Here is a 13,621-nt window from a genome sequence, read left to right on the forward strand (position 1 = left end):
CTGAACATTCTCTAACATTTGATGCTTGGATCCTGGAGGAATCACACCTGCCCTGAACCATCATTTGAGGACAATGAGCAGTGTAACCCATCTTGCTGGCATCTGTGGTGACTGCCTAGATTTGTCTGTTGCCACTGCACCCTTTGGGTCAGATCTTTTTATCAACCACCAAATCAGGGATACTTTTATCTGAAGAGGGGGGGGATTTAAATCCGCCCCCCACCCGGTTGTTTTATAATTTATTATTGCCCTGAATGTGTCTTTGGGTTTCTTCACAAAGACAACTGGCAAGTAAAACCCTAGCCCCCCCCCCCATCTTTGAGACCACCTTTATTGCACCTTTCTGTTGGAGAAGCAAGACCTGATCTTGAAGTGTCTGTTGATGTCTGACATTTAGCAGTTTGTTGGGGTGTTTTTTTTTTGGAGGGGGTAATTTAACTTTATAATGTCCAAGGTATATTTGAAATTTTTTGCCAGACCTCCACCCAACTTCTGGCCTCATTGGTCTTTCTGATGTTGATGGGAAGAGTTTCCTGGTTTGAAAAAGAAACCTGTACAGCTGCCTCTAGAAAAATGCCATCTACTAGAACCTTCCACTTTTTTCCTCCCAGTCTCTCATTTTGTTTTTGGCCACAAATATCTTTGATTCTAACAGGAAATCTATTTTTTTCTGCTTGAGGCACTCTAGTAGATTCTTAAAACCAAGCTGAACAGTATATTACCTTCACTGGTGCTAGCACAGTTTATTTTTTACATGGTGCATCTCCAAGCCAAGATCTTAACCAGACCTCTCTCCTAGAGGCATTACACAGCCGCAGATCTGGCGGCTAGTTTTACAATATCATAAGAAAATAAATTAAGGCTGGAAGGGTGGCAATTCCCTGGGGTACCTTGCCATGCAAGTGGCTGCATGGCAGGGTTTTGTTCCGAATTCATTCTAGTCCTAATGTTTTGGACATCCAGAATCTCTCAGAAGACCAGAGGGCATATTTATCAAGACTGGCTTTACACATGTCTCATTTACTCCAACCCTGCTACATATGTCTAATCCATGACAACACATGTACCTCATCATAAATTTGGTGCATCTGTGGCAGTCTGTGCAACTGCAGTAAAAACGACACCAGCTCCTTACTGGCATAGTTTTTCACATCCGTTTCCAGGTGTAAATGTAAGGATGCCAGCACTGCCCAACACTCCCATGTCACACCCAACTAGCATACAAAGCACAATACCAGCTATGTGCCAAAATTGAGTCACATGGCTGGACAGAAAAGGAAGCTTGCGGCACTTCTAAATGTGTTGCAAGCCCATTAGTAGCTGTGCCCCAAGGAGTCCGAATCTGAGACCAATTCACCTTCATCAATATCTAAATCCAGGTCTGGGAAAGCCTCAGCTGTAGCACACGAGGTGGAAGGTTTAGGAGCTAGTGGCAACATCCATAAAAGTTGTAAATTCAGCTGTGGATTCTAGGTTCTGATGTGATCAAGCAAAGAGGGAGACTTCAGAAATCAGCTTTTCCATGCATTTCCCCCCCCCCCTCCTCCTACTACTATAAGAGCCCTGATCTTTCTTGCAAATTGAACTCTTTCTAGATGTTGGGCATCCCTGATGTCCACTCGGTGGCCCTCCAGCTGTGCCAACACAACTCCCAGCATGCCTGGACAGACTACAGCTATTAGGGCATGTTGGAAGTTGTAGTTTTGCAGCAGCTGGAGGGCCACAGGTTGAACTCTTTCGCTGCCAGGTTTTTGATAATCCCTTCCCCAAGGCCTCTTGCACACAAACATTGTGTGCCTGTATTGCGGCCATTCACTTAAACGTGTCTGCAATCACAGAACGGAAACAGACTGGAACCTTGTTCTATTTTTTTTGTGGTGTGAATGGATCAGGGACCCATTCATATTGAATGGGTCTCAATCCATCCCAGCTGCCGCATGGACGTTGCCTGTGCATTTATGCACGGAACAGATGCACAATGTTTGTGTGCAAGAGGCCTAAAGAAAACATTACACCATAATCAGAGTCCTGCTGCTGGTGACTGGATAAGGACCCGCCCCCTAAGGGTGATACAGAAAACTAAAACCCTAAATCAGTGCATCAGCACTAAAACTTAACATGTCAAAAAAATTAAAAAAAAAGCTCCAGAGGCTTACCAGGCTGAAACTCCGTAGGTCTGCAGGCTTTCATGCCATCCATTGCTCTGGTCCCAATGTTACAAGAAGGAAACCAGCCTCTTCCTGCATGCCGCTGTACTCCTAGAAGTGACAGTATGGTGCTGATATCTTACACCCCCATGAGACTTCACCTGCGCCCTCCAAAGGGAGACTCATGTTGTCTTGCAGCCGTCGCTGTCTAATCTAGCCCAGGGCAGCCTCCACCAGAGGACTTATGCCTAGAAGAGAAAAGGCCTAGTAAGTACATCCCCACAGAGCCCCTTCTCTGCCACAGCCCTACTGAACCGTCAGGAACTCTACACAGGCTGGGTGGATTTAGCAAGCACCTCTACACCTGCACCCAATTCCCATGCACTCTCCAGAGGGACAGAAAACAGTATTGGGTAGAGGGGAGGGAGCTTTTGTTGATTGACTTCCATGTCATTTCCTGTCCCTGGGAAGGAGGGATAATTGCCTGCCGAGTACTGTTGTGGAGGCATGGGGCAAAAACCCTTTAATATTCAGCCAGAAAAACTGGCAAATTTACACCAACTCATTTTCTGACTTTAGGAAATAGAGGTGTGAACTTGTAGTTTAGGGAAAATACACATTACATTGGACAAGCAGTGGTCGAGCATGCACTATGCAAGCAAGACCATTAATCTTGAGAACACCATTAAAAATAAAGAATTGCTTAATTTATTCATTTTTTTAAAACAAAGGTGTCAGTGCATCAATAATATCACAAGACAAACATAAAAATATAAATAATCTGTTTTCATAAAAACATTGTATAAAAGTGCAGAGGATTATTTTCTAAAACATGACTGTCAGCGTCTTGTGTTTACCCAGTGAAACCGGTCAACGCGAGGACCTGCAAATGCAGCAGATTGTCGGTAAGGTTTATAAGCTCTGTGCTGAGGATAGTAGCCTGCAGTCTGGTGCTGGCGATACCCATCATTTGGGTAATTCTTTCTCCGAGGAAACTGGGACCAAGTTTGCATAGGCTGACTGTAGTCCGTACACTGAAAGACAAATAATTATTATCCATTCACTGCTTCAACAGTCATCCTTGAAATATTTTACAGGTAGTTGGCAACACTAAAGAGGTTGTCCCATCTGGTCATCTATGGCATACTGATAAAAGTGGTACCTACACATCTCAACAGGACCCCACAATGGATTTAGTGTAAAAGGCACCCTTGAACAACTTCTACTCTATGGGACTTCAGTAAATAGAAAAGAACTTGATTCACCATTTTCAGAAATCCCACCTCAATATTTAGAGCATAACCTATTGCTATGCCCATGTCTAAAAGGGACAACCACTTTATAAACAGGCACTCATTACCAGTTAAAACCATTCTAATAAAATGCTTTATGGCATTTAAAGTAAAGACTTTGGCAGCAGAAACTCATGTTGACTGTCTACAAGTTCTGTTACTTGCATGACCAGAGATGGATATATAAATTCTATATTATTTTAGGCATCTTCAACATGTCCATGACAACATCTGTGACAAGCTGGTCAGTGGTTTCTTTGAATTCTTGTTTGGTACACGAGTCAGCCTTATCCCATGACTCTGCTGGGCTGCAAATTGGTTTCCACAGCATCTCCTAGCTACAACCCATTAAAGAGGTTGTCCAAAAAAAATAAATCCTACAGTTTTCAAATCAGCACCTGGATCTGAATACTTTTGTAATTGCAAGTAATTAAAAATTTAGCATAGTTATAGTATAAGATGTGAAAAAAAAAAGTCAAGTCAGTGGTTGTGCATGGCCTATGAAGATAGTGACTTGGACATGTGCTGTCTGACAGTGATTAGCAGTGACTTGTCCACAGCAGGATTTACTGGGTAAAATTAGCAGTTTCCAGTAATAGCAAAGCATACAAGGGAGGGGAAAGAGAACCTACATATCAATTTATAGTGTGGGTTTTCAAATCAGACAAAAAAATAATTCTGCTGCATTTACAGCTGTGGCAAATTTGCAGATTAGTCCTGTGTGGAAGTAAAAGCAGCCAGACCTGGTCTGATCACACATGTATCTAAGTAGACCTTTTCTATACTTGGATTTCTGCATGCTTTTTTCTTCATGCCAAGACCAGGAATGAAGAAAAGCTACCCACCTTTGTGTGTGCCTGGTAGATACTGTTGGGATTGCTCACTGTAGGAATGGCTTTTGGTTCCTTTATAGAAGGCTCTTCATCTGAAGAGGTCCCAGAGTGATAGTCAGAGTTGGCTTTATCTACAGCAGTGCTAATTCTCTTTGACACATTACAATCTTCTTTGCCCATAAAGCTTGCAATTGTGAATGGGCTATTCTTCTCACCATATCTGTAGGGGGAAGACCAAGTCATGATTTTGACTTTTTTGATGTTTATATAACGTATAAATAAGGCACCTACCTGCAGCACACTTCAAATGGATCCACCCATATGGTCATTTCCTTCGGCAGTCCAAGATCCTCAAAGTCCACCTCACTTTCTGCACAGGCTTCCTCCAAGACACAGTCTATCGACTGACACTTATTTATTCTTATGCATCTGGAAGATAATTGTCATATAGCCAGTGATCTGAGAACTCATCTTCCAGTAGATTCTGATATTTTTGCTCTAAGTATGTGAACACATTGGAGCACATTTCCATCTGCACCTAGAATCTGTCTGAGTCGTCCACCCCCCCCCCCCCCCACCAAGTTTATCATACAGTCTGAGCCCCCGTGGTATTCTGGTACAGGTCTAATGTACACCATCTACAGGCTTAGCAAATCTGCACCATTGTAACCAGCTGCTCTAGGAATCACATTGACCATGTACACACAGAAGCAAGTTTTCCTTCTGGCAGCAGCATTTCTCTAAAAAAAAAAAAATATTGAGTTGTGCCCTAGTATTTAGGTGCACGGCTTCTAAAAGCCAAAGGGGAAAAGAGCTGTAAATAAAAGTGCAGTTTAATTTGATTAAACGCTAGAGACCTCTGAAAACTCAAGCACACACTTAAATCCACTTACCGAAAAGCTTGTCCCTTTGATGGATTTTCTGGATACCAGTGTGTTTTATACCTTGCAAATAATACAGTCGTCAGTTTGGCGGCAAACTTTTCTATTTTCTGCTTGCTCAGCTTCCTGTGTTTCTTCACCAGCATCGTGATGAAGACAACTGTGGCAGCAATTTCTTCCTTCATGATTTACCTTAATAATCTGGCACAGGCGGATGGAAAAAGCTGTGGGAAAAGATAGATTTGGGTAAGGTTCAAACAGCATAGAAATTAAAACTGGCCTAAAAGAAGTGCACAAAAAAAAAAAAAAAAAAAAAAAAAAAAAAAAACACATGCATTATACATGTGGATTTTGGGTCAGATTTAACGTGCACCTAGCCTTTCTGCTGCCTGAGGCGGAAACTAAAACAGTGCCCCCCTCCCCCAAGGCCAGTTTATTAACCTAATCCCTTTGCCACAATGAAAGTGTTAATTGCCCATGGCCCTTCTGCTGCCATTACTTGGGGCTGCCTGATCACCTGGCCTCATTGGTGGTGCATCCCTGGGTGAAAGTCAATGTAAATAAAAAAAAAAAAAATGTGCTGCCTTTGGAACCAATCACTGGCAACTAGGCTCTAATCCGTGGATTCAAAATTAGGATTCCTTTACATGCAGCAGATTTTGTTGCAGAACTTCCTGCAGTTAAAAAAAATCCACTCACTTCATCTGAATGAGGCCTTCAGAAATCCAGGTGCTTCCCACCAGAACAACCCAATTCTGATGAATGGAATGGGTTTTCAGTCAGAAGTTTCTGCAACAGAATCTGCGGTGTGTGAAGGTACCCTAAGTGTTATTGATGATCTAGGGGTTAGGCCTCTAGTACTTCCTCTGGAGGGCCCCAGGAACCCCAGTCCAACACTGAACACTGTATAAGGTCTTGCAGATATAGCAACTGGAGAAAGTCAGTTAAAGGGTTTGTGCTGCAAAAACTAAATAAAAAAAAAAAAATCTGGATCGGAACAAGTTTGTGAACTGAAGGGGATTTAAAAAAACAAAACATGATTTTCACTGACAAGTATAGGATGTTTTATGGAGCCTTAGAATGGACGAAAAGGGCCCCGTAGAAGTGAATGGGTCAGCATCTAATCTGCAAAAAACAGAACCACATTTTTTGCAGACAGCATACGGTCTGATTGAGCCATAAGGCCTCATGCACACAACCGTTCAGTTTCTTGCAGTCCATAAATTGCAGATCCACAAAAACCAGAAGCCGCCCGTGTGCCTTCTGCAATTTGTGGAACGGAACAGGCGGCCCATTGTAGAAATGCCTAGTCTTGCCCGCAAAACAGACAATAGGACATTGTTTTTTTTTGCAGGGCTATGGAACGGATGTGGACAGCACACGGAGTACTGTCTGCATTTTTTTGCAGTCCCATTGAAGTGAATGGGTCCGACACCAAGCCGCAAAAAACAGGTGTGCATGAGGCCTGAGGCTGAGCTCACACCACTGTTTAGCTTTCCAGTCTACGGATCTTTTGAGGGCAGATGGTTAAACAGTGTTAGGAGATATAAAAATTGTGGCTTTGAGGGGGGAGGGGGAGGAACCAAGCATCAAAACACTGCCTTGACAGGGTCAGAATGCTGCCTGTGCAATGCAAAAAAAATAAAAATAAATTGAAACCATGTGGAAACTGAACAGACAATTGAGGCTTCCCACTCAATAGGTAGATTGCTGCGTAATATATTTTATATACACTATGGAAGAAAAAATAAATAAATTGATCTGTCAAACAATGAGCCAAAAAAGTGTCCATCCAAAAACCTCAAGACATACAGCACCAGTAGAGAATATTCTAAAACTACCTACACATTGCAGATATATGCACAAAGATCCACAGCACACAAGTTCCTTTCTATGGATATTTGTTGCAAATGTCACCCTTTGGAATTCAAAACGTGAAATCCAAGACAAAGCTGAAATACACGCAGTGCCTAGATGCTAGCTTCCTGCAGCTGACCACAGGCACGCAAGACACAAAGGGCTGCAGCAGACACCACAATAAAACCGCACGTAACCACAGAATAAGGCCTCATTCACACAGATTTTTCCCATCTGTGTGCCATTTACTGTTTTTTTTATTTTTTGGGGGGGCTAACACTGACCCACTCATTTGTATGGGGCACACACACACAGCCATGCCCCCCCCCCCCCCCCCCAGTATTGGTATGGGACCAACTAATTTGAAACCTGCAGCATACCCTCCAATAACCCATGATAATTGGGTTCTAGAAGACTCCATACACTTCCATTGCACAGCAGAGGACACAAACCTCATGCAACATTTCTATACAAACATAATAGCTAAATAACATAAAACCCAATAAGCATAGCCCATCCTCACCTGAGTATAAGCTTCCTCTGGTGTAACACACAAGCCTCTGACTGAGGGTTAAATAGGAAGGCTCATGCACAGGAGGCCGGCCTGACCCAGGTGATTCTAGGTATCATTAGTTACCCACTTGGAGGTCAGTAAAGCCTCATTTACGCCTCAGTTTTCAGTCAGTGATTTCCATCAGTGATTGTGAGCCAAAACCAGGACTGGAGCCTCCACAGACCTAAGGTATAAGGGAAAGATCTGCACCTGTTCTGTGTTTAGAGCCGCACCTGGTTTTGGCTCAGAATCGCTGACCGGACACTGACGTGTGATTGAGGCATTAGACATCTGTTCAGATTTTGCTTGGCAAACAGTGCAGATTTTACAGCAGATATGTCGCAGAGCAAGATATATTCACAATATAAACGGACATGCTGGGGGTTTAGTCTCTGCCTCACGTCATGTGTGACTATTGTTGGGGAATACGTCCACAGCGCGTAGACGTGATTCGTTAAATCTGCAGCACTTACCTATAGAAATACTGCTTATTATCATACAGAAATGAAGAAAAAATGCACCACTAGTAGTAGGAAGAAAAGCAAAACTTCATTTGGCAGATTTGGCATTTCAGTTGTTGTTCATGGTAACCAAAGGGAAACACAGGAATCAGAATGCCCCATAGAAAAACTTAGCATTGGCCCCGTCCCTCGCTGACAGCTCTTTCAAAGGGGTATGGGCCCCGTCACCCACTGACAGCTCTTACAAAGGGGTATGGGCCTAGTGTTGAGCACGAATATTCGAATAGCAAATTATTATCGAGAATATCGCCACTTTGAGAATTTGCCAATATTTAGGATATAGTGCTATACATTCGTTATATTGAATATTCAGCATTTTTTCCCATCTGAACACACGATTCCTCTCTGCTTCTTGCTTGTGTGCCAATGAGAAGGAAGCAATGTCAAGTTCACAACAATACTTAGTGCACCGATCAGTAATCTGTAGTCAGCCCTGCTAAAATGTGAAGTTGCACGTAGTGCGAAAAAATATTCTAATCACTGCCGATTAGTGCAATCGCGAATACATTGGAGCACTCTATCTGCATATAAAGCTATTCTAATGTTCTGCCGTGTCAACTATTTTCTCCAGTCTCAGGAAACTTATACCAGCTTCAAAAATGTAGCCAAAGTAACCCACATCTGTATATCGCATTCCGAATTCGCATTACGCGATTTTTACATTGCCGATTTATCGCATTAAATAAAATAATCTCGAAATCACGAAATTCGCTAATATATGACCAATATTCAAAAAATATTTGTGAAATATCGCAAATTCGAATATAGCCCCTGCCGCTCATCACTATATGGGCCCCGTCACCCACTGACAGCTCTTACAAAGAGTATGGGCCCCGTCACCCACTGACAGCTCTTACAAAGAGTATGGGCCCCGTCACCCACTGACAGCTCTTACAAAGAGTATGGGCCCCGTCACCCACTGACAGCTCTTACAAAGAGTATGGGCCCCGTCACCCACTGACAGCTCTTACAAAGAGTATGGGCCCCGTCTCCCACTGACAGCTCTTACAAAGAGTATGGGCCCCGTCTCCCACTGACAGCTCTTTCAAAGAGTATGGGCCCCGTCACCCCACTGACAGCTCTTACAAAGAGTATGGGCCCCGTCACCCACTGACAGCTCTTACAAAGAGTATGGGCCCTGTCACCCACTGACAGCTCTTACAAAGAGTATGGGCCCGTCACCCACTGACAGCTCTTACAAAGAGTATGGGCCCCGTCTCCCACTGACAGCTCTTACAAAGAGTATGGGCCCTGTCACCCACTGACAGCTCTTACAAAGAGTATGGGCCCCGTCACCCACTGACAGCTCTTACAAAGAGTAAGGGCCCTGTCACCCACTGACATATCTTACAAAGAGTATGGGCCCCGTCACCCACTGACAGCTCTTACAAAGAGTATGGCCCCGTCTCCCACTGACAGCTCTTACAAAGAGTATGGGCCCCGTCTCCCACTGACAGCTCTTACAAAGAGTATGGGCCCCGTCACCCCACTGACAGCTCTTACAAAGAGTATAGGCCCCGTCACCCACTGACAGCTCTTACAAAGAGTATGGGCCCCGTCACCCACTGACAGCTCTTACAAAGAGTATGGGCCCCGTCACCCACTGACAGCTCTTACAAAGAGTATGGGCCCCGTCTCCCACTGACAGCTCTTACAAAGAGTATGGGCCCCGTCTCCCACTGACAGCTCTTTCAAAGAGTATGGGCCCCGTCACCCCACTGACAGCTCTTACAAAGAGTATGGGCCCCGTCACCCACTGACATCTCTTACAAAGAGTATGGGCCCCGTCACCCCGCTGACAGCTCTTACAAAGAGTATGGGCCCCGTCACCCACTGACATCTCTTACAAAGAGTATGGGCCCCGTCACCCACTGACATCTCTTACAAAGAGTATGGGCCCCGTCACCCACTGACATCTCTTATAAAGAGTATGGGCCCCTTCACCCACTGACATCTCTCACAAAAAATATGGGCCCCGTCACCCACTGAAGAGTATGGGCCCCGTCACCCACTGAAGAGTATGGGCCCCTTCACCCACTGACATCTCTCACAAAGAGTATGGGCCCCGTCACCCACTGACATATCTTACAAAGAGTATGTGCCCTGTCACCCACTGACATCTCTTACAAAGAGTATAGGCCCTGTCACCCACTGACAGCTCTTACAAAGAGTATGTGCCCCGTCACCCACTGACAGCTCTTACAAAGAGTATAGGCCCTGTCACCCATTGACAGCTCTTACAAAGAGTATGTGCCCCGTCACCCACTGACAGCTCTTACAAAGAGTATAGGCCCTGTCACCCACTGACAGCTCTTACAAAGAGTATGGGCCCCGTCACCCACTGACATCTCTTACAAAGAGTATGGGCCCTGTCACCCACTGACATCTCTTACAAAGAGTAAGGGCCCTGTCACCCACTGACATATCTTACAAAGAGTATGGGCCCCGTCACCCACTGACAGCTCTTACAAAGAGTATGGCCCCGTCTCCCACTGACAGCTCTTACAAAGAGTATGGGCCCCGTCTCCCACTGACAGCTCTTACAAAGAGTATGGGCCCCGTCACCCCACTGACAGCTCTTACAAAGAGTATAGGCCCCGTCACCCACTGAGAGCTCTTACAAAGAGTATGGGCCCCGTCACCCACTGACAGCTCTTACAAAGAGAGTATGGGCCCCTTCACCCACTGACATCTCTCACAAAGAGTATGGGCCCCGTCACCCACTGAAGAGTATGGGCCCCTTCACCCATTGACATCTCTCACAAATAGTATGGGCCCCGTCACCCACTGACATATCTTACAAAGAGTATGTGCCCTGTCACCCCGCTGACAGCTCTTACAAAGAGTATGGGCCCCGTCACCCCACTGACAGCTCTTACAAACAGTATAGGCCCCGTCACCCATTGACAGCTCTTACAAAGAGTATGTGCCCCGTCACCCACTGACATCTCTTACAAAGAGTATAGGCCCTGTCACCCACTGACAGCTCTTACAAAGAGTATGTGCCCCGTCACCCACTGACAGCTCTTACAAAGAGTATAGGCCCTGTCACCCACTGACAGCTCTTACAAAGAGTATAGGCCCCATCACCCATTGACAGCTCTTACAAAGAGTATGTGCCCCGTCACCCACTGACATCTCTTACAAAGAGTATAGGCCCTGTCACCCACTGACAGCTCTTACAAAGAGTATGTGCCCCGTCACCCACTGACAGCTCTTACAAAGAGTATAGGCCCTGTCACCCACTGACAGCTCTTACAAAGAGTATGGGCCCCGTCACCCACTGACATCTCTTACAAAGAGTATGGGCCCTGTCACCCACTGACATCTCTTACAAAGAGTAAGGGCCCTGTCACCCACTGACATATCTTACAAAGAGTATGGGCCCCGTCACCCACTGACAGCTCTTACAAAGAGTATGGGCCCCGTCTCCCACTGACAGCTCGTACAAAGAGTATGGGCCCCGTCACCCCACTGACAGCTCTTACAAAGAGTATAGGCCCCGTCACCCACTGACAGCTCTTACAAAGAGTATGGGCCCCGTCACCCACTGACAGCTCTTACAAAGAGTATGGGCCCCGTCACCCACTGACAGCTCTTACAAAGAGTATGGGCCCCGTCTCCCACTGACAGCTCTTACAAAGAGTATGGGCCCCGTCTCCCACTGACAGCTCTTTCAAAGAGTATGGGCCCCGTCACCCCACTGACAGCTCTTACAAAGAGTATGGGCCCCGTCACCCACTGACAGCTCTTACAAAGAGTATGGGCCCTGTCACCCACTGACAGCTCTTACAAAGAGTATGGGCCTGTCACCCACTGACAGCTCTTACAAAGAGTATGGGCCCCGTCTCCCACTGAAAGCTCTTACAAAGAGTATTGCCCCATCACCCACTGACAGCTCTTACAAAGAGTATGGGCCCTGTCACCCACTGACAGCTCTTACAAAGAGTATAGGCCCCGTCTCCCACTGACAGCTCTTACAAAGAGTATGGGCCCCATCTCCCACTGACAGCTCTTACAAAGAGTATGGGCCCCGTCACCCCACTGACAGCTCTTACAAAGAGTATGGGCCCCGTCACCCACTGACAGCTCTTACAAAGAGTATGGGCCCTGTCACCCACAGACAGCTCTTACAAAGAGTATGGGCCCCGTCACCCACTGACAGCTCTTACAAAGAGTATGGGCCCTGTCACCCACAGACAGCTCTTACAAAGAGTATGGGCCCCGTCACCCACTGACATCTCTTACAAAGAGTATGGGCCCCGTCACCCATTGACATCTCTCACAAAGAGTATGGGCCCCGTCACCCACTGACATATCTTACAAAGAGTATGTGCCCCGTCACCCCGCTGACAGCTCTTACAAAGAGTATGGGCCCCGTCACCCACTGACATCTCTTACAAAGAGTATGGGCCCCGTCACCCACTGACATATCTTACAAAGAGTATGGGCCCCGTCACCCTCTGACAGCTCTTACAAAGAGTATGGGCCCCGTCTCCCACTGACAGCTCTTACAAAGAGTATGGGCCCCGTCACCCCACTGACAGCTCTTACAAAGAGTATGGGCCCCGTCACCCACTGACATCTCTCACAAAGAGCATGGGCCCCGTCACCCACTGACATCTCTCACAAAGAGTATGGGCCCCGTCTCCCACTGAAAGCTCTTACAAAGAGTATGGGCCCCGTCTCCCACTGAAAGCTCTTACAAAGAGTATGGGCCCTGTCACCCACTGACAGCTCTTACAAAGAGTATGGGCCCCGTCACCCCACTGACAGCTCTTTCAAAGAGTATGGGCCCCGTCACCCACTGACAGCTCTTACAAAGAGTATGGGCCCTGTCACCCACTGACAGCTCTTACAAAGAGTATGGGCCCCGTCTCCCACTGACAGCTCTTACAAAGAGTATGGGCCCCGTCTCCCACTGACAGCTCTTACAAAGAGTATGGGCCCCATCTCCCACTGACAGCTCTTACAAAGAGTATGGGCCCCGTCACCCCACTGACAGCTCTTACAAAGAGTATGGGCCCCGTCTCCCACTGACAGCTCTTACAAAGAGTATAGGCCCCGTCTCCCACTGACAGCTCTTACAAAGAGTATGGGCCCCGTCTCCCACTGACAGCTCTTACAAAGAGTATGGGCCCCGTCACCCCACTGAAAGCTCTTACAAAGAGTATGGGCCCCGTCTCCCACTGACAGCTCTTACAAAGAGTATGGGCCCTGTCACCCACTGACAGCTCTTACAAAGAGTATGGGCCCCGTCTCCCACTGACAGCTCTTACAAAGAATATGGGCCCCGTCTCCCACTGACAGCTCTTACAAAGAATATGGGCCCCGTCACCCACTGACATCTCTTACAAAGAGTATGGGCCCCGTCACCCCGCTGACAGCTCTTACAAAGAGTATGGGCCCCGTCACCCACTGACATCTCTTACAAAGACTATGGGCCCCGTCACCCACTGACATCTCTTACAAAGAGTATGGGCCCCGTCACCCACTGACATCTCTTACAAAGAGTATGGGCCCCTTCACCCACGGAC

At 46.4% G+C, this 13,621-nt stretch overlaps 1 protein-coding gene across 1 annotated transcript in view; it reads right to left on the bottom strand.

The window, feature by feature from the left end:
- Window positions 1-2,907: 2,907 nt before the first annotated feature.
- BTG4 (BTG anti-proliferation factor 4) overlaps window positions 2,908-13,621 on the bottom strand; it is a 43,557-nt gene continuing 32,843 nt past the window's right edge. Inside the window, exons 2-5 of the mRNA XM_044278469.1 lie at window positions 5,166-5,377; window positions 4,564-4,701; window positions 4,285-4,492; window positions 2,908-3,181 (exon numbers count right to left, since the gene is read on the bottom strand). Of these exons, the coding sequence (XP_044134404.1) occupies window positions 2,987-3,181; window positions 4,285-4,492; window positions 4,564-4,701; window positions 5,166-5,338 (714 nt within the window). The 5' untranslated portion in view covers window positions 5,339-5,377 and the 3' untranslated portion in view covers window positions 2,908-2,986. The remainder of the gene's footprint in view (window positions 3,182-4,284; window positions 4,493-4,563; window positions 4,702-5,165; window positions 5,378-13,621) is intronic.

This window comes from Bufo gargarizans, chromosome 2, assembly GCF_014858855.1.
Source record: "Bufo gargarizans isolate SCDJY-AF-19 chromosome 2, ASM1485885v1, whole genome shotgun sequence".
Lineage (NCBI taxonomy): Eukaryota > Metazoa > Chordata > Amphibia > Anura > Bufonidae > Bufo > Bufo gargarizans.